The sequence below is a fragment of the Herpailurus yagouaroundi genome, unplaced genomic scaffold, assembly GCF_014898765.1.
Source record: "Herpailurus yagouaroundi ecotype Mexico unplaced genomic scaffold, PumYag 212, whole genome shotgun sequence".
Lineage (NCBI taxonomy): Eukaryota > Metazoa > Chordata > Mammalia > Carnivora > Felidae > Herpailurus > Herpailurus yagouaroundi.
The window spans coordinates 2,063,916-2,085,052 of NW_024412443.1; the positions used below are offsets into that span (position 1 = coordinate 2,063,916).

Sequence of the window (21,137 nt, forward strand, 5' to 3'; positions counted from 1 at the left end):
GGACCTGCTTGTTTCCAGTTTCAGGGATGTTGAGTCTGGCGATCCCCCTTATCTATCCCAGGCGGACCTGCTTGTTTCCAGTTTCAGGGATGTTGAGTCTGGTGGGCAGAGACACACTGGGGGGCCCTTTGCACTCTGCGGAGTGCTGATTGACCAGGTGCAGGACAGCCGCACAGCAGGAGAGGCCCACACCATTGGTCAGACAGGCTCCGGGAAGGGCCGGGGAGGTGGCGCCCCAGTTCTCTGTTAGGGCTGGAAACAAGGAACCCAGATGATGTGGGTCAGGACGCCCTGAGGGGGTGTGAGCCAGCACCGCTGCTTTGAACAGCCGCCTGAGAGAGTAAGCTCCATAAACAGGAGAGGCAGGCTGGCTGGGAGGTCGGTGGGGGGGGGGGGGCAGGCCCGGGACCCGCCCCCAACCCCCCAGACTTGGTGATTTGCCAGAAAAGCTCCCAGAGCTCATTGAAGGCTGTGGTGCTCACAGTGACCGTTTATCACAGGGTGAGGAGACAGGTAAAGGTCAGCTGAAGGGAGAAGTGGGGAGCAGCAGAGTCCAGTAAAAGTGCCCAACACAGGTGCCATGAAGTCCAGCCGCAGACCAGAGACCCTGCCCTGTGTCACGTGGTCAGGCCACCTGGAATGGCCCAGGGCCCCTGGGCACACAGACATTCCTAGCAGGGTCCCCTGGGGGTTAGGTTCAGAGATTGCCTCCCAGCCAACTACACCTTGGGCTGGGTGCTACCCTGTACCCTGTGTCACCGCACTCCAGCGTGCCTTGGATGACAGCATCTTCTGGCCCCGGTGTACCTCGGACAGTCACGGAACCTTGTTTGTAGTGTTGAGATGTTGGGCGTGACCTGGGTCCCCGTTACAGTGTGGGGGCTGTGTGGTGGAGCTGGTCCTGCAGAGATGTGCACACAGGGTGCCCCGACCGGATGTGCTTGCCTAAGACCAGCAGAGGTGTCCGGGGAGAGGCTGGTCTGCCGATGGTGTCCTGGATGCAGGTGCAGCTCCTCCCAAGGGGCAGAGCTCTGTAGACCTGGGCACTGACACCCACCCTCTCACCGTGGGCGGTGGGGGTCCTGCGGTGGGGTGGGGTCACAGCAAGAGAATACTGTCAATCGTTGCCTGCCAGTGGGGCCACCCAGTGCTTGGAACTGTCCCCTCAGGTAAGATACAAAGGCTTGTACAAAATGCCTGTTCTGCTCAGCCGGGCGGCCCGCGGCCAGAGTTAACGCAGGCTGGCATGTCACAACTGACGTCGGTCATACTAAGACCATGCAGGAAACTCCTGCAGATCAGGAAGAGCCCAGAGCAATGGGGTTCAAGACCCACAGCCAAGGCTGGTGCAGAAGAGGAGCCAGAAGGCTCAGAAGCCCAGGGAGAAATGCTCAAAGTTAGTAGTGCCTGGAAGTCACAATGTCCAGATGGAGATGGGGCAGTGGACAGCAACCCCCCCTTCCCCTGCACCCTTACCCCAAGCCCCTGCTCTCCTGCTGCGTTCTGGAGTTCAAGCTGCCAGATGTCCTGGCATTTAGGGTGTAGTGACCCTGGACCCAGCAACCCTATACAAATGTCCTATTGCAAAGATGTCCTCCCCAGGCCCACAGGGTGATGCACATGCCAGCATTCAAGGCTCTGTTGTCATGGGGGAGGGGGTGGGCAGGGCAGACTCCAGTGCCCCACAAGGGGGAGGTGGGAAGTCAAATGGGGGATGGAGGCCACGGAGTAGGCCGCAGCCCTGGGGACACAGGAACTAGACACAGGGGAACTTGGACTGTCTAAGGGCACCATGCTGAGTCACAAAAATAAAGAAGTATAAGATGGCACTATTTGGGGCACTTGGGTGGCTCAGTCCATTCCAACAATGGCTCAGGTCATGGTCTCACTGCTCAGGAGTTCGAGCACAGCATTGGGCTCTGTGCTGACAGCTTGGAGCCTGGAGCCTACTTCAGATTCTGCCTCTGTCTCTCTGCCCTTCCCCTGCTTGCACTCAGTCTCTCAAATAGAAGATATTAAAAAAATTAAACTAAAAAAAACACAAAACAACAGGACGGACTTTTTACTGAAACTTAAAATGTGTGCACGCCGAACAATTCAAGGTTGCAGGACACTCCAAGAACTGGTGAGTGGTACCTGTCTGAGTAGGTGCCTTTGGGGAGGACAATGAAGATAAAGGAGGTGACAGCAAAGCAGAAGAAAAGGCACCAAGGTGACCCAGCAGACACTGGGGGTCCCTACCTAACACAGGACTTCACGCCTGGGAAGGAAGTCAGTTCCAGGGTGGCGTAAGTCACTCGGATTTCTGTAACTGGCTCTTCATCAAGTGTGTGGGTGCCTGTGCGTGTTTGGGGGGGAAAATCCTGAGAAGCTTTTGGAATATGACAGCGGTGTACATCCTGGAAGGTGTTGGGGGCTGCAATAAATGAACAGAGAACATCGACTCTAATGTGCATGTATACTGGTCCAGACCTACAGACTCCACGGGTCTCTGGCCCACCACACACCATACAGATTTCTGGGGACCTTCCTCTGCCCATCCTCTTTGGAATGTCTTCTTTTTCCTTCTTTCCTGTCTTGAAGACTCCAAGCCAGGCAGGGGTCCCCAGCGGCAGCTGCTTCCAGAAGCCCCCTGCCCTGGGCCTCCCTGGGCTACCAGAGCCGCTGTCCCCAGAGCATCCAAAGACCTGGCACAGTGCGTGCCCAGCATCTTCTCAGGGAAGGCTAGTTCCTGGAAGGGCACAAAAGACCACAAACTGGGTAACAGCTGGAACTCGTCAGAAAGTGACATTTGTTTAGGCAGAAGAAAGCAGTAAAGGGATGCCTGAGTGGCTTAGTCGGTTAAGCATCTGACTCCTGATTTCAGCTCAGGTCACCATCTTGAGGTTTGTGAGCTCGAGCCCTGCCTCTGGCTCCTCCAGGACAGTAGTGAGCCTGCTTGGGATTCTCTCTGCTTTTCTCTCTGCCCCTCCCCGGCTCTGGAGCATGCTCTCAAAATAAATACGTTGAAATAAAAAAGCAGTAAAGTAGCTGCCAGGCGCTCGGGAGTCTCCTCAGTCAGATGGCTTATCAAAGTTGAGGTGTTTCATTCATTTCCTAACAGGAATCTTACTCTGGAGTCATGATTTACTAAATATTTTTTTAAAATTTATTTTGAGAGCGAGAGTGTGAGTGGGGGAGGTGCAGAGGTTTGCATTGGGCTGTGCAGTAATAGCAGAGCCTGATGTGGGGCTCACACCCATGAACTGTGAGTTGGTGACCTGAGCTGAAGAGGACTGAGCCACCCGGGCGTCCCTGAAGACCTAATTTAAATGAGACAAATACACTGAAATCCACCCCGACCCCCCCTTTTGAAGATAATCTTTTGGACTCTGAGGTTTTATTAAACATTCCTCCGCGAAACGATGTGCTAGTGAGCCAAGTAAGTATGAAACCACTTAGAAAGAAAAAAATGTCAGTTAAAACATCATCAGCACAACAAATGGTCAAGTAGGTCAACCAGTCAGAATGAAACTTTCAAAGGACACGACAACCATCTCCACAGTCTTGTTTCTTCAGGTCGGTTTTGCGCCAACGAGTGGGCAAATTTACATAAAAAGCAACAGAAAACGCAACACGTGGGCCATGGATACAAACTCATGTCTCCTTCTGGGCAGAACAATCATCTTGTAAACGGTCTCAATCCCACAGCAAAACCACCACTGACCTCGTTCGGTGACCAAGGATGGGGTCTCCTTTTGCACAGGCAACCTCTCCCGGTCGCTCTTGCGCGCAGCCTCCTTTCTTTCCTTACCTTGAGGAATTGTATTCTGACTGCGAGGGTCCGAAGCGCCACCTCTTCGCCTCCTGTGACCGAGCGGGCCCTCGTACCCCGGTGGAGGGGAGCGCACAGCTGGGGCGCAGCGCCTGGCCGGTGCCATGGCGACCAGGATGTAGGCGACACTCTGGGAAGTCCAGCCCAGCCGCTCTAGTGCTCCTTGTTTCTGTGCTCGCTGCAGGCCTCCTCTTGCCGCGGGCTTGCGGGGTCACCGCGCACCCCGCCTGCCAGCCGGGGTCAGCAACTTCGGAGGAAACCGGAGCGTGAACGGGGGCCTGAGAAGTGTGCCCGAGCCAAAAGGCCCATTCCTATGCCAGACAAACCCGCAGGGGCGACCGGGAGGCTGGAGAGCCGCAGGCGTCTCCCGGGCTGTATGCAAATGAAGCGACTTTCCAGATCTCGTCTGATTGGACAAAGCGCAGGACATGGCGTCGCACAGCAGCCAATGAGGATCCAGGGCCGCAAGTCCCCACACCCCATTGATGAATACAGCATCCAGTGGCGGCGCTCCCGGAATATAAAGCTCTCTGGCCGGCGACTGACTGGGAGGCATGTAACCAAGACTTGCAGGGCTGCAAGGTGCACGCAGGCAAGAGGGCGCGCATCATCCAGTCAGCCTGCAACTGGCCACCCGCTACGACCCCCAGCTGACAAGCTGCTGGGCGGCGCGACCATCGTCCAGGCCGTGCTGCTGCAACACCGAATACAGCCAGAAGACCTACTGCTGTCTCTTCCCGTCTCGTCTGTCCTTGTCCTTCCTTGTCTTTGTGCGGCTGAAGTCCTACAGCCAAGGTTGGCACACAGGCTGGTAATGGCCCAGGCCCTTAACGCCTTATCTCCGAATACGGGGAACCCCAAGGCAGGCCTTGCTGAGCTCCTCGCCTGGGTGCAACGCTAACCCCAGGCTCTTAATCCTGTTCCTCCAGGGCTGCGCACTCTTCTTGAGCCTAGCCTTCAATACTCCGGCCTGTCTCCTAGGAAGGTTGTCTGTCTCCCTTAAAGCTTCTATTGAATGAGGTCGTAGGCTTTTCTCCTGTGACACTGCCTCTGTCGGTTTCATTTTCAGACGCAGCCAGGGACTCCTAAGAGGGTTGGGGAAAACTTCCCCCTTCCCCCACCCCTCCCCCGCCGCTCACCCCCTTTTTCCCATCTAGTGTTGTACTCTCGGCTCCTCCGCAGCTAAGACCCTACTTAGGTTCTTCCAAGTGCCTATGGCCTGAAACAGTCTGGCGCAGAGGACTCCAGAGGTGAGCCTTAATCTAGCCTCCCGGAGTCTGGCCCAGCCGGCCCTGGATGGGGGGAGGCAGAGAAAGGTAAGGACGTAAAATGTGTGAGCTTCCAAGATAGTGGTTTTTGTTTTTTTTAATTTAATTTTTTTAACTAACTTTTTTAATGTTTATTTTTGAGACAGAGAGAGAGAGAGAGAGAGAGAGAGAGAGAGAGAATGAGAGAGAGAGAGAGAGAGAGAGAGAGAGAGAGAGAGAATGAGTGGGGGAAGGGCAGGGAGAGAGGGAGACACAGAGTCTGAAGCAGGCTCCAGGCTCTGAGCTGTCATCACAGAGACCAATGCGGGGCTGGAAGCCACCATCCTCGAGATCATGACCTGAGCCCAAGTCGGAGGTCCAACTGAGGGGGCCACCCAGGCGCCCCTGCAGCATGGTTTTCAGTCCCCAAAGGCCACAACTGATTTTAGCAGGAAGCAGAAACTGCAGGTGCCTTCCTCTGTACTGCTGACTTCTGGTCCCCCCGCGCCCCCCCCCCCCAGACAGGGTCTGAGCTCTTCCAGAATCTCCCAGTCACGTGGGTCCCGTATTGGCCCGTTCTGAACCAGGACAAAAGTGGAGAAGTCTAGAGGTGCCTGTTAGCTGAGTTAGCAAAGAAACCTAGGTCAACAGGTCAACCTGGCAGCCTGAAGAAAAGCAGGTTTGAAAAAAAAAAACAAACCCAAATAGTTCTGGGGCCTTGTTACACTGCCTCCTCCCTCTGACCTCCTGGGCTTCTTATGTCCTGGCTGCTCTTACCCCTTCTGCACCCTGCAGGCAGGTACCTGGACCCCAAGCTTTCTGAAAAGTTTGTGCTGACCTGTGTGTGTTTCACCTGCAGGCAGTGGACTGCCCTGAGCAGATTGGTTTTGACTGACTTTTTTTTTTCCTTGTGAAAGTTGCTTAATTTTTTATCTCTGTGTTGTTTGTTTTGTTTTGTTTTGTTTTGTTTTTTTCACCTGGCTGCCACTGGTCCTGGTTTGGCAATCTGCTTATGTTCCTCCTGACAGTGTAATGATACTGCCTTCCCTGTGAATTGTAGTCCACTGCTCCCAGAACAGTTGCAAATAGTTATGCTTTCCAGTGGCACCGTGGAGTGACACTTCCAAGCATTTCAGAAGAGGCTATTGGAGCTTAGAGATGTTATATGACCCGTCAAAGCAGCAGAGCGTGGTGGGCGACATGTATCAACTGAACCTGCTTGTCCCTGGGGAGTGTATCACTGAGTTCTGGGCAGCACTGTGGATTTCTTATCATCAGTGATCCCACTGGATCCTCCAACCACCTTACACTCTAGGGTCATGGGACCACAGACTCTTGTCTACCAGAAATGGAGTTGAGTACCCATGGGAGATTTTGACAGAGACCAGAATCTCTGGGAAGGTACGTGGTCTGGATGCAGGATATCAGAAGCCCCTGCCACATATGTGCACAGAATCCCAGAGGATGATGGCTTCTTACATGCCCTAGTGAGTCTGGGGAGGAATGCTCTGTAGACAGGCAGAGGCGGTGGGACCATTGGAGCATCTCCAGTCCCTCTACTTGGTGGGCAGGGATCCCAAGAGGAGGGGTTGGTTGGAAAGGCTCAGGGCAGCAGACACAGTACAGAACATTGCTGAGCGTGAGAGGTCCTGCTAGTGCAAAATGCAGAAAAGTGCCACATGGGGGACACAGACACCCAGTCACAGCATGTGGAAAACCTGGATGTGTCTGAACTTGAAGCCTGGAGGCATCTACATGGATGGAAGCACTTATGGCCAATTGGCCATCCTGTAAATGTTCCCAAGTTGAACTCTGGAGTAAGGGATTGCCATAGTGTGTGTGTGTGTGTGTGTGTGTGTGTGTGTGTGTGTGTGTGCAAGTGTGCACGTGTGCATGTGTGCGTATGTGTGTGTTTTAATTGGAGTGAAATTCACATAACAAAGTTCATCACTTCACTTCTGAACTCTTATGTGGCTACTGAGAAACTTAACAAAAGACCATAGGGGAGGGGAAGGAAAAAAAAATTAGGGATGGAGCCAAACCATAAGAGACTCTTAAGAAACTGAGAATACACTGAGAGTTGATGGGGGGTGTGAGGGAGGGGAAGGTTGGTGATGGCATTGAGGAGGCTACCTGTTGGGATGAGCACTGGGTGTTGTATGGAAACCAATTTGACACTAAATTTCATATTAAAAAAAAGAATAGAAGGAGAGATAAAGGTTTTCCCAAATAAAAACTGAAGGAATTAATCATCACTAAAGCAGCCCTACAAAGGATTTTAAGGGGGACTCTGTAAGTGAAATGTTGCAAGGAACATAAAGTACCAGAGACACCACTACAAGCATGAAACCTACAGATATCACAATGACTCTAAACCCATATCTTTCAATAATAACACTGAATGTAAATGGACTAAATGCTCCAACCAAAAGACATAGGGTATCACAATGGATAAAATACAAGACCCATCTATTTGCTGTCTACAAGAGACTCATTTTAGACATGCGGACACCTTCAGATCGAAAGTGAGGGCATGGAGAACTATGTATCATGCCACTGGAAGTCAAAAGAAACCTGGAGTAGCCATACTTATATCAGACAAACTAGACTTTAATTAAAGGCTGTAACAAGAGATGAAGAAGGGCATTACATAGCAATTACAGGGTCTATCCATCAGGAAGAGCTAACATAAATGTCTATGTACCAAATACGGTAGCTCCCCAAAATATAAAACAATCACAAACATAAGAAACCTTATTGATAAGAATGTGGTAATTGCAGGGGACTTTAATACTCCACTTACAACAATGGATAGATCATCTAGACACAGGATCAATAAAGAAACAAGGGCCCTGCATGATACATTGGACCAGATGGACTTAACAGATATATTTAGAACTCTGCATCCCAAAGCAACAGAATATACTTTCTTCTCAAGTACACGTGGAACATTCGTCAAGATAGATCACATACTGGGTCACAAAACAGCCCTTCATAAGTAAAAAAGAGTTGAGATCATACCATGCACACTTTCAGACAACAATGCTATGAAACTTGAAATCAACCACAGGAAAAAGTCTGGAAAACCTCCAAAAGCATGGAGGTTAAAGAACACCTTACTGAAGAATTAATGGGTCAACCAGGCAATTAGAGAAGAAATTAAAAAATATATGGAAACAAATGAAAATGAAAATACAACAATCCAAATGCTTTGGGAAGCAGCGAAGGCAGTCCTGAGAGGAGAATACATTGCAATGCAGGCCTATCTCAAGAAAGAAGAAAAATCCCAAATACAAAATCTAACAGACACCTAAAGGAAATAGAAGCAGAACAGCAAAGACACACCAAACCCAGTAGGAGTAGAGAAATAATAAAGATCAGAGCAAAAATAAACAATATGGAATCTAAAAAAAACTGTAGAGGAGATCAATGAAACCAAGAGTTGGTTTTTTGAAAAAATAAACAAAACTGATAAACCTCTAGCCAGGCTTCTCAAAAAGAAAAGGAGATGACACAAATAGATAAAATCATGAATGAAAATGGAATTATTACAACCAATCCCTCAGAGATACAAGCAATTATCAGGGAATACTATGAAGAGTTATATGGCAACAAACTGGACAACCTGGAAGAAATGGACAAATTCCTAAGCACCCACACACTTCCAAAACTCAAACAGGAAGAAATAGAAAATTTGAACAGACCCATAATCAGCAAAAAAATTGAATCAGTTATCAAAAATCTCCCAACAAATAAGAGTCTGGGACTAGAGGGCTTCCATGGGGGAATTCTACCAGACATTTAAAGCAGAGATAATACCTATCCTTCTCAAGCTGTTCCAAAAAATAGAAAGGGAAGGAAATCTTCCAGACTCATTCTATGAAGCCAGCATTACTTTGATTCCCAAACCAGACAGAGGTCCAGCAAAAAAACAGAACTACAGGCCAATATCCCTGATGAAGATGGATGCAAAAATTCTCAACAAGATACTAGCAAATCGAGTTTAACAGTATGTAAAAAGAATTATTCATCATGATTAAGTTGGATTCATTCCTGGGCTGCAGGGCTGGTTCAACATTCGCAAATCAATCAATGTGATACATCACATTAATAAAACAAAAGAAAAGAACCATATGATCCTGTCAATCAATGCAGAAAAAGCATTTGACAAAATTCAGCATCATTTCTTAATAAAAACCCTCAAGAAAGTTGGGATAGAAGGAACATACTTAAACATCATAAAAGCTATTTATGAAAAGCCCACAGCTAATATGATCCTCCATGGGGAAAAACTGAGAGGTTTCTCCCTGAGATCAGGAACATGACAGGGATATCCACTCTCACTGCTGTTGTTTAACATAGTGTTGGAAGTTCTAGCATCAGCAATCAGACAACAAAAGGAAATCAAAGGCATCCAAATTGGCAAAGATGAAGTCAAGCTTTCACTTTTTGCAGATGACATGATATTGTACATGGAAAATCCGATAGACTCCACCAAAAGTCTGCTAGAACTGATCCATGAATTCAGCAAAGTCGCAGGATACAAAATGAATGTACAGAAATCAGCTGCATGTTTATACACCAATAATGAAGCAACAGAAAGACAAAGAAACTGATCCTGTTCACAATTGCTCCAAGAATCATAAAATATGGGCAGAAATGGGCAGAAAACATGAATAGACACTTCTCCCTTCTATTCTGAATGACAGACTTGCTGGGTAAAGGATTCTTGGCTGCATATTTTTCCTGTTCATCACATTGAAGATTTCCTGCCATTCCTTTCTGGCCTGCCAAGTTTCAGTAGATAGGTCTGCTACCACCCTTATGTGTCTACCTTTGTATGTTAAGGCCTGTTTATCCCTAGCTGCTTTCAGAATTTTCTCTTTATCCTTGTATTTTTTCAGTTTCCCTATGATATATCATGCAGAGGATTGATTCAAGTTACATCTGAAGGGAGTTCTCTATGCCTTTTGGATTTCAATGCCTGTTTCCTTCCCCAGATCTGGGAAGTACTCAGCTATGATATGTTCAAGTACACCTTCAGCCCCTTTCTCTCTCTTTTCTTCTGGAATTCCTATGATAGGGATATTGTTCTGCTTGATTGCATCACTTAGTTCTCTAATTCTCCCCCTCATAATCCTGGATTTTTTTTATCTCTCTTTTTCTCAGCTTCCTCTTTTTCCATAATTTTATATTCTAATTCACCTATTTTCTCCTCTGCCTCATCAATCCATGCTGTGGCTACCTCCATTTTATTTTGCACCTCATTTATAGCATTTTTTAATTTATCATGACTATATTTTAGTCCCTTAATCTCTGTAGCAATTGATTCTCTGCTGTCCTCTATGCTTTTTTTTCAAGCCAAGCAATTAATTTTATGACTATTACTCTGAATTCTTGTTCGGTTATATTGCTTAAAAGGTTTTGATCAATATATTAGCTGTCACCACTTCCTGGAATTTCTTTTGAGGAACATTCTTCCATTTCATCATTTTGTCTCGTTTTCTGTCCCTTATACATTTTAAAAGCTTTTTGTCTGCTCTGCACCTGCAAGCACTTCTATATTAAAGGAGGGTCATACACTGTCCAGGTCCTGGCCCTTCAGGAGGTGTTTTTTTGGAGATTGTTACATGCTGTCTATTGTTGTGACTTTGATTATTTTATTACCCTACTCATAGTGATATTTTGGACCCTCCACCAGGTGTGCTTTGATTTGTTCCTTGGAGTAGTCATATCTTTTTTCCAGCTTTCCCATTTTCTTCCTAGTAGATTCTGTCTTTTTTCCTCCCAGGCTCTGGTTTTCAAAGTCCTTTGGCTTCTGAACTTCTTTGTTTGACAGATGTGGGAAGTATGGATCCCCCTACTTCTCCACCATGTTGACCCCTTGCTAACAGATGCACAATATAAATCAAGATAAAGCACAGATGCTCATAGATAGTTCAAATTTCTGGCGACTGGATGCTGAGATGCTAAGTGTGGTTCCCGGGGAAGGAGCTGGGTGGCGCCACTCTCACTGGTCTGCTGTGTGCTGCCTCTGGACAGATTGCTGCAATCAAATGCTGAATCCTATCTTTGCTTTTCACCTTTTTAGTAAAAGCAAAAGTCCTCTTCAGATTTCTTTCAGTTAGTAAAAGCCTCTGTATATCTTATAGACACTGTTACATTCACTCTTTCAGGACAAAATTGCTAATTTTCTCTATTACTGGAGGTGTGGTTTTGAGTCACATCACAGCTGGAATAAGACTTGTATGCTTCTTGGAGATGAGATGGGGCATGCCACCCTAAAATATGGGACTGCGGCATAATTATTTTCAGTTTAAGGCCTTTGAGATCCTGAAATCCTACATCAGCCTAAGGCAGGGCCGCCTGAAAAAAGGAAACTTCAGAGGTCCTAAATATTCCCCAAGAACAATCCTAATCTCTTCTTGGAGGAGGGAAGCCAGCCTCAATCCCAGATGAACTTGGTTCCAAACGGGCACATCTCTGGTCTATTTCCTGAGGGCTCATTCATCTTTCCAAAAAGACATTTGCTTTTCCATAAGCTCCCTACCTACTCCCACTTTCTTGTCTTAAGTGAGTTTTTAGACCCAAGTTCCAAGCAGTCCTGCAAGTCCCCCACGCGTATGCATCATGCAGATGCTAATCAGTTTGTTTGTTTTTCTCCTGTTGTGTCTCTGGTTAGTCAAATTTACAGGGAAAACAGTCTTCCTCCTCTCCCAGTGTTACCTTCCTTGCTGCATTTCTGGGGTCATCCTTGAAACAAACTTTTCCAGGCTCTGACCTGGCTTTGACCTTATGATGCAAATCTGTGTCAAGCCTAAAAAACACTCTTTCCATAAGTAGGAGAATAAACGTGGCCCAAGGAACTGACTGCCCTTCCTTGCTTACTGTTGACAGGTAACATGTGGCATGGGAAGGTGTGTCTTCCCGGGAAGCAGTGTGGGACAAGGAGGCAGGGTACACATCTTGGCTCTAACTGCATGTGTATGCAGAGCTCACACCCAACCCTTCCACATGCAGGGCCTCCTCTATCCCACATGGAGGTGGACCCGACCTTCCAGGAGGAGCCCACTGGGTTGGAGAATGGACACTACCTTCCAGGAGGAGCCCACTGGGTTGGAGAGGTGGACACGATCTTCCAGGAGGAGCCCACTGGGTCGGGAAGTGGACACGAACTTCTAGGAGGAGCCCACTGGGTTATGGAAGTGGACATGACCTTCCACGAGGAGCCCACTGGGCTGGGCAGGGGCTGGCTGCATGGAGCACTGGGCCTTCCTCCCTCTGACAAATGCTCTCTCCTGGACCAGACTCTGGTCAGGCTTCTCTGAACCCCCTTCTCGACTTGGCCTCGACTTTTTATTTATTATTTATTATTATTTGTATTTATATGTTTATAGAAATATACACATTTTATACCATTTCTTATTTACTTATATTTATATAGCTACAAAATATTTATAAATAGTCCATTTTATTCATATATATAAATATAAGCATTTCAGTAATTGTTTTGCATTTATATATTTACAGAAGTATGCATATCTTGTAGCATTTCTTATTATACTTACATAGATATAAAACTTTTATAAATACTGTATATATATTCCATATTTATATTTATAAAATTAACATTTAATAAATAATGTAAATATTTATTTATATTTATATATGTATAGAAATATACACATTGTATAACATATCTATTTATATAGATACAAAATATTTTAAAATACTTCATGAATATTCCATATTTATATTTATAAATCTAAACATTTTAATAAATTTTAACATAAATATTTATATTTATATATGTGTAGAAATATACACATTTTATAGCACTTCTTATTTAGATAGATAAAACATTTATAAATATTTATAAAAATTCCTTAAGCATTTTGGTTTTTTAAAAGCAGGCTCCATTCCCCGTGGAGAGCCCAACACAAAGCTCTAACTCACATCCCTGAGATCAAAAGTTGGATGCTAACAGACTGAGCCACCCAGGCGCTCCCAAAATTCCTTATACATTTTTAAAGAATGGTGCACATGATTATGGAAGCTGGAAAATCCCAAGGTTTACAGGGTGTCTGCTGGCTGGAGACCCAGAAGAGTGGATCTGTCGTGTGTCTGTTCATATCCAAGGGGAGTAAGGAAGCTGATGTCCTCTTCAGAACGCCCTCTTTGGGTGGTCAGCCTGATTGGATCAGGCCCACCCACATTAGGGAGTGCCATCTTCTTCCCTCAGTCTGCAGATTTGCTGTGAATGTCAGGCAGAACCACCTCATGGACACACCCAGAATCATGCTCACTCCAGGGCCCCATCTAGTGGACATAGGAGAAACCACCACAATGACTTTATTTGGAAAGGGAGCAGCTTCAAAAAACCTTCTCAGGCTAGCAGGAACCTGGGTTCCACTCTGTGTGTCCTGTGGTCAAAGGACAGTCCCTGCTGTGGACAGGTCCCATTCCTCCTGCATAATTTGGGCTCAACAATATAAGTATTAGCCTCTCTGGCTGCCCTGAGACTACCTTAAACCAGTGGTGTACAATGACAGAGATGCGTTTTCTCAGGGCTGTGGAAGCCAGGAGTCTGAAATCAAGATGTCACAGGGCTGTGCTCCCTCTGAAGGCTCAGGAGGGTCCCTTCTGCCTCTCCCAGCTGCCGAACTCCCAGGCTTTGTGGGTTTGTGGCCTCCATCACCACATGGCTGTCTCAAACCCCCTCCCTTGTCTCATAAAGATCCTCCCTGATCCAGGATGCTGTCACCTCAAGATCCACCCCCGACCTTATCACCTTTGCAAAGACCCCATTTTCACATGAGGCCACATTCTGAGGTCCTGGGTGGGCAAATCCTCTGGGGGCTACAACTGAACTCACTGCAGTTTCTCAGGAGCTGCAAGTGTTTGCCTGGACATCTGCTCTGCAGACATCTGCTCCAAGTTTCCCCAAGTTTTCTTCCTTCCTTCTTCTTTTCCAACACAAGTGCATCCTTCATCATGACCCATGTTGTCCCTACATTATGATGTTGACCTGTGACTGCCTGATGCCCTTTGAACCCAGGAAGAGCTGGAGGCCCACGTGGACCCCCACAGCTGCCTCTCCACTTTGTGACCCCTCTGTAGGGCACCTTTCTGCCCCCATGAGCCCTGCAGGTGGGCACTGGGAGGCCTGTGCCCCATGGCAGAAGGGCATCCTGGGACCACGGGTAGGCTTGGGAGAAATCGGAGGGCATTTCCAGTCCAGCAGTGGATGCAGGTGCATCATGGCCACCATGGGGCCCTTACTGTGCACATCCTGGGTCCCCATCTCTAGGGAGCAGCAACACAGCCCTCTGGGTTGGGGGGCATTGGGATGAAATGAGACATTCCCATGTTATGTGCAAATGCACACAACTTGCTTAAGGTAGAATCTCTCTTTCATGTCTGGGTGTGAGCACACACACTAACCAACAGAATGTGCACAGAGTGAGTGTTGAGTTACCCTCAAGGTCACATGGGGTCACAGCCCAGGGACCCTCCTTGGGAGAAAGACCCCTTCCATGTCTGGGGGGCAAGCCTTCACTCTACATCAGATCTGGCAGCTGCAGCCAGGGGAGGCACATGATGGACCATCCCAATCCTGCTCATGCCCCCATTGGCCTCTCCTAGCACTCAGGGGACCAGCCTCACTGGGGAGCCCTGAGCGTTCTCCCCAGGAGCTCCCAGGCTCCTTCCAGCTTCCTTCCATCATCATACCCGTAAGTAGGGTGGAAGCAGCTTCTGGCAGTGGTTTGAGTCTCACCTTCCCTCCATGCTCATGCCTTGTTTGATTCCACATCCACACTTGTGTCTAGGCTACTCTCTCTGCCCACATGCCCTGATTCAACCCTGACCAACCTCAGGGAGCCCTGGAATCTTTGGCTTGGCCTCAACGTAGCTCTGTCTGCACCGACCTGCCATGGTGAGGTGGGATCCAAGGTAGACCAGATGACTAGGACTTTGTGAGTGTCAGAGAGTGGAGGAGAAGGGGAAGTGGGTAGGTAGGAGAGGGGTGTGAACAGGAAGAAGGTGGGAGAGGAGGGAATGAGCAAGGCTAGCATTTACGGAGCAACTACTTCATGTCTGGCACTAGGCTCAACATTAAACATATGCCCTAAATTCATTTCAGAAAATCACCCCACAGCATGTAATGATATGGTGTAACAGTCAGCTTGGTCTCTGTAACAAATACCACAGACTGGGAGGTTTAAACAACATTTATTTTTTCCCAGTCCTGGGAACTGGAAGCATGACATCCAGGTGTGGCAGGGCTGGTTCCTCCTGAGGCCTCTCTCCCTGGCATCCACACACCATCTCTTCCCCGTGTCCTTACACAGTTGTCCCCTATGTGTGTCTATGCCCTGATCCCCTCTTCTATTAAGGACCCCAGTCACATGGGATCAGATGGGATCAGGGCCTACGCTAGTGACTTCCTTTTACCTGAACCACCTCTGTAAAGACCCCATCTCCAAATATAGCCCCATTCTGAGGCCCTGGGGGTTGGAGCTTCAACATGTGAACTGGAGGGGACATGATTCAGCCCATAATATTTTGTCAGTATTTTACAGGGAAGGAAAGTGGAGATAACACAGGATCATCCAGAAAGGTGCACCCTTGTATGTGATCTAGCTGGGACTTAGAATGGATACATCTCCCCCAAATTGGTGACAGGCTGGAGCAGAGAGATCATGGGTCTTGCTGGAGGAGGGTTCCCACCTGTCCTGTCCTTCACCCTGAGGAGGCCCCAAGGCCTCTGGGGGCTGCCGTTCTGAGCAGATGGTCAGGGGGCTGGGGTCATGTGTCCAGAGGCAGAAGAATGGCCTCAGGGGTGCCGAGAAGGACAGTCCAGAGAACGCGTAGATGAGGGATCCATTGCTCACGCTGTAGAAGGAGATTCTGCCTGCATCACAGTCCAGGAAAACGCCCACACGATGCAGGGGCTCCGAAGGGTGCAGGCGAACTCTTGGGAAGGCAAGTGCCCAGAACCCCTTCTTGTACAGCTCCAGGGCCCAGAGTCCGTGCTGAGGGGACTTGGGGATCCTTCCCTTCCGATCCAAGCTCTCCAGGCACACGCCCAGGTTCCAGGCCTTCCTGTGCCCCACCTGGACCTCCCAGTAATACCTCCCAGCTGAGAACTGCTCCAGGCCCAGCACACAGGGGTCCCGGTCGAATCTGCTGGGGGCGTTGGGCAGCTCTTGTTCAAAGAACAGCCGCCTCACAGTCTTCCTGTCCTCAGAGAGAGCGAGCTTGGGGCTTGCAGTGTCAGGGTCCAGGGATGGGCTCACTGCGGGAAGAGGAGAGGATCAGGTTTAGGGGTTGGGGTCCCCAACCTGTGCTCCTGCATGGAGGTGGAACCATGCCTCCCTGGGAATCCCTGTGCGTCACCGTTCTCTGTCCAGGACCCTGTGCACACAGGCCATCCCAGAGCAGCGGAGGCGGCTCCCTGTGAGTCCCTTTCTCTGTCCAGGATCCTGTGCAAACAGGCCATCCCAGGGCAGCAGAGGCGGCTCCAGGGGGAGCCAGGGAGAGCCAAGGGGGATTCCTATGAGGGGACAGGGGGGCACACTGTGAGATAGGCATTGCTCCCAGGGCCCCGTGTGTCAGGATGGATGTGGATGTGCATGTGTGTGTGCATATGCACTTGTGTGTGGGGGGGCTATGTGGGCGTGCACGTGAGAGACAGAGACAGGGACAGACAGACACAGGTAGACAGAGATAGAGAGACAGAGACAGAGAGAGGCAAGGAAAGAGAGAGACAGAGACAGAGACAAGGAGAACAATGAGAGATACACATAGGGAGACACAGGAAGAGAGATAGAGGGAGACTGAGAAAGGTATGGACACAGACAGAGACAGAGGAAGAGAGACACAGAGAAAGACACAGGGAGACAGAGATAGAGAGAAAGACATAGGAGGACACGTGAAGAGACAGGGTGACATGAGATGAGGTCACAGGTGCATTGATGCCATTGGACAGCTCTGGGGTCAACCACTGAAGGGGAGATCCCATCTGGAAAACCCTGAGAGACACCTTAGCAGCCTCACAAACTGAGATGAACACCTTCCAAAACAGATCCCTTCTCTCCTGTCCCACCATCCTTCTCAGACCCCTCAGGCCCTCATCATGTCACCTGGGGGAGGGTCTGTCTACACCTGAGAGGCAGGGAGGGTGGGGATCAGCTGGGAGCCCCAGCTGCCTGTGCAGGCACCTTCACGACAACAGAAATCTCATGGCTGGTGTCCACCCTTGCCCATTCAGTAGGCATGCTGCTGGTTGCTGGGGTCTGCATACGATGCCCCAGACACTCATGTTTCCTGACCATCCATCCCTGTCAGCTGGACAGCACACACGCTCTCCTTCTAACAGAACCACAACTTTCTCCCCGGTCTCTACTTCCTTCTGGAAGGAACCCTGCTCCCTTTCGCTTTCCAGCAAAGACTAAATGTTCTCCCCGATTTCTCATTGCTGCTTCCTGAAGTCTTCACCCTCTGCTCCATACAAACCCTTTCCCTGTAGAGTCCGGGCCATGCAGATTGAGCCCACCCATGTTCATATCTATGATGGCCAAACATGGACTCACTAGCTGAACAATGGGCCCGGCTCCTTCTATTCCAAATTCCCTCATCATTAAAAAATATTCATGTCAAAAAACAGTTTGAGACTTACAAAGAGGTTGCAAAATACCACACACAATATGCCCATGATAACATCTCATATAACCCACAGTAATAGGATCAGAACCATACAATTGACATTGATACACAAATATTCTATAGTGACTTCTTGCACACCACAGCACACCTGACTGTGGAGAACCACCTGTGCCCTTGTGCACTGATTCCTCTTGCACACCTGTCACCCACACCTGTCACTGGAGCTCATCCTGTGTCCTTGTGTGCTGACTCCTCTTGCACACCACCCACACCTGTCCCTGGAGCTCATCCTGTGTCCTTGTGTGCTGACTCTTCTTGTACACCACCCATACCTGTCCCTGGGGCTCATCCTGTGTCCTTCTGAACTGATTCCTTTGGCACACCACCCACACCTGCCCCTGGAACTCATCCTGTGTTCTGTGTGCTGACTCCTCTTGCACACCACCCACACCTGTCCCTGGAGCACTGCCTGTGTCCTTGTGTGTTAACTCCTCTTGTACACACTCACACCTGTCCCTGGAGCTCACCCTGTGTCCTTGTCCACTGATTCCTCTTGTACACCACCCACACCTGTCCCTGGAGCACTGCCTGTGTCCTTGTGTGCTAACTCCTCTTGTACACACCCATACCTGTCCCTAGAGCTCATCCTGTGTCCTTGTCCACTGATTCCTCTTGCACACCACCCATACCTGTATCTGGGGCTCATCCTGTGTCCTTCTGCGCTGACTTCTCTTGCACACCGCCCACACCTGTCCCTGGGGCTCATCCTGTGTCCTTGTGCACTGACTCCTCTTGCACACACTGACACCTATCCCTGGAGCTCATCCTGTGTCCTGGTGCACTGGCTTCCCTTGAACACCACCCACACCTGTCCCTGGATCTCAGTCTGTGTCCTGTGTACACTGATTCCTCTTGCACACCACCCACACCTGGCTGTGAATCTTCTCCTGTGCTGTCCATCACATATGCGCTGGACCCTTGCACACCACCCCCCACCTGGCCACAGTGTAGACCTGTGCTCCATCCCATCCACAGCTGCTGACTATCTTCTCTGCATCGTCATTCTCTTACTGGTTTTCTTCCTCCCTTCAGGCTTCAGGCATCTTCACGCCACATGGTTCCTTTTAGGCAACAGGCATGCTCTCCTGCCACGGACCTCAAAGTAAAACCACAGCAAACACAAACAGAACCTTCCCATTCCCCACTCACCAAGTCTTAGCTCAACTACACAGGCAATAAATTTGAGACCTCCCTCCCAGTTCTCTCCACAGGAGACGCCTCTCTTTGTACCATGCTTGCCAGTTTTTCTGGGCCATTTTCCCGGGTTGACCTGACTCTACTTCTCAGGTGCACGAAAGTTGATGCTCCTTCAACACACTGCACCTGCACATTTCCACGGTGAAGTCTCCCTTGGCCCTCCCACAACCACTGCTCTAACCTTCAAATACCAGGGTTCTCCAACGCTAGATCTTGGATCTTTCTTGTTTCCCTGTATCTTCCCTTTTTAAAAAATCTTAATTCTTTTCCAAAGAGAAATTTTTAAAGAATAATTTTAGGTGTAGCAAAAAATGTAGCACTCACACGTTCAGTTATACCAGATATTTGCCATGGACCCCAATTCCTGTCTCCAGTCCCGATTTCTCCTGAGAGTTCCAGACTCGCATATCCAATGATTCATCTGACGTCCTTAGCAGGATGTCTGAGAACAGCTCAGTCTTAGGAGGTCCATGGTGATTTTCACTTATTTGGCCCAAATCTGCTCCAAACCTTCTGTTAGATGGAGCCAGAAGGGCCAGAGACTTATGCAGCTGGGGGTCACCTTGGGCTGCTCCCTCTGCCTTGCCCCTTCTGGACTGTGCTACTTGTGGCCCCAGGACCCATCTCGGGGCTGTATCCTCTCTTCCATCAGTGCTGCTCCCCTGCTTACAGGTTCTCACTCATATTGCACGGTGCTTCCTGTAAAGTCCAGGCCTCTACCTCAGCCTCCCAGGCTCTGCAGGGGCACACACAAGCCTTCCTGCCCTGTTGGTACCTCTTCCACATGCCCAGCTGTCACACACCACAGACCCCACTCTCCCTGCCACAGGGGCGAGTTCACCCCTCCTCGTATAGCTGTGGTCTTGCCATTACCCACTCCTTCATTTAGATGTTGGCACCCCACCATTCCCAGGGGTCTGGACATCCCACTTGAACATGCTCCTGGCCATCCTCCTAGTATTCTGGCTCTTTCCTATCACAGTTATTCCAGATTTAATAATTAAAAAAACAAACGCTGACTTGTGGCTCACATCCCCACATAGACTCTATGCTCCATGAGGACAGGAGGAAGCTGTACATTCATTAATGGAGGCCAGTTGCTTGCACAGAAGATATCTGATCATGGTTGTAACTGAATGAATGAATGGAGACTGGCTTCTCTCTGTCTCTTCCTGGGCCCTCACCATGTGGCTGTGGTGGGACAGGTGTTCCCAGATCCCCTTCCTGCTTTCATCTGCCCAGCTCGTGGCTCGCAGTACTGCCCCTCCTGTCCTTGGGGGTCCCTCTCCACAGCCAGACTCTCCCCCCATGCTTCCCACCTATATGGTGCCCTGGGGCAGAAAGGCACTGGCTCCGCACTCTGTGCTAACAGTGTCCCCCACAGTGGCTGTTCCTTGGAAGAGCTAGTTCTCTCGCTGCCCGGGCTCTGCAGCCTGTCTGTCCCTCAGGCAGTAAACAGGAGCTAAGGTCTCTCAGGGCAGCAAAACTTGGTGTTTACAGCCATAGAACCAGCATTTAGCACAGCATTTCTGCACCCTGGAATAGAAAGGAGAACACACGCATACATGCACATGCATACACACACACACACATGAGTACATGTGCACACACAAATACACATGTGCACGTGGGTGCCCACACAAGTACATGTGTGCAATGCGTGCACACACAAGTACATGTGCACACATGCGTGCAATACGTGTCCACAAGTGCACGTGCACATAAAAACACGTGCGTGCACACACATGCACATATATGCACAGACACAAGTGCATGTGCATACACATGCACACATAAATACACATGCACTCACTGCACACACGAGAACACATGTGTACTTATGTGCACAAAGCGCCACACATGTGCATGTGCACACACTAACAAATGTGCGTATGGCACACAGGCACACAGGTGAACACATAAATGTATACCATGCACACACAGCACTCACACATACACACATACATGCACACTGCACACACACGTGTGCACACATAAACATTCAGGGAGCAGACGCTTCCAGCCCCTACATAGTCCTCACCATAGATGACGTCCTCTGGCCAGCCTGCAACGAAACAGAAAGATGTGAAACTGTAGGGTTTACACTGACCAGATGGGGTGAAAGCTCATGTTCTGTGAAGCTAAGTCAA

The 21,137-nt window shown here is 49.1% G+C and overlaps 1 protein-coding gene and 1 long non-coding RNA gene across 2 annotated transcripts in view; both read right to left on the bottom strand.

Moving 5' to 3' along the window:
• Window positions 1–2,047: 2,047 nt before the first annotated feature.
• LOC121016701 (uncharacterized) lies at window positions 2,048–4,176 on the bottom strand. Its single transcript, XR_005784407.1, has 2 exons — window positions 3,794–4,176; window positions 2,048–2,731 (listed from the first exon to the last, which is right to left on the bottom strand). It is a non-coding gene; the product is annotated as an uncharacterized LOC121016701 (long non-coding RNA).
• Window positions 4,177–15,389: 11,213 nt separating this feature from the next.
• The window catches only part of LOC121016665 (tripartite motif-containing protein 6-like), a 43,474-nt gene continuing 37,726 nt past the window's right edge, over window positions 15,390–21,137 (bottom strand). The window contains exons 3-5 of the mRNA XM_040454385.1: window positions 19,326–19,500; window positions 16,462–16,618; window positions 15,390–16,360 (exon numbers count right to left, since the gene is read on the bottom strand). Of these exons, the coding sequence (XP_040310319.1) occupies window positions 15,702–16,360; window positions 16,462–16,618; window positions 19,326–19,500 (991 nt within the window). The 3' untranslated portion in view covers window positions 15,390–15,701. The remainder of the gene's footprint in view (window positions 16,361–16,461; window positions 16,619–19,325; window positions 19,501–21,137) is intronic.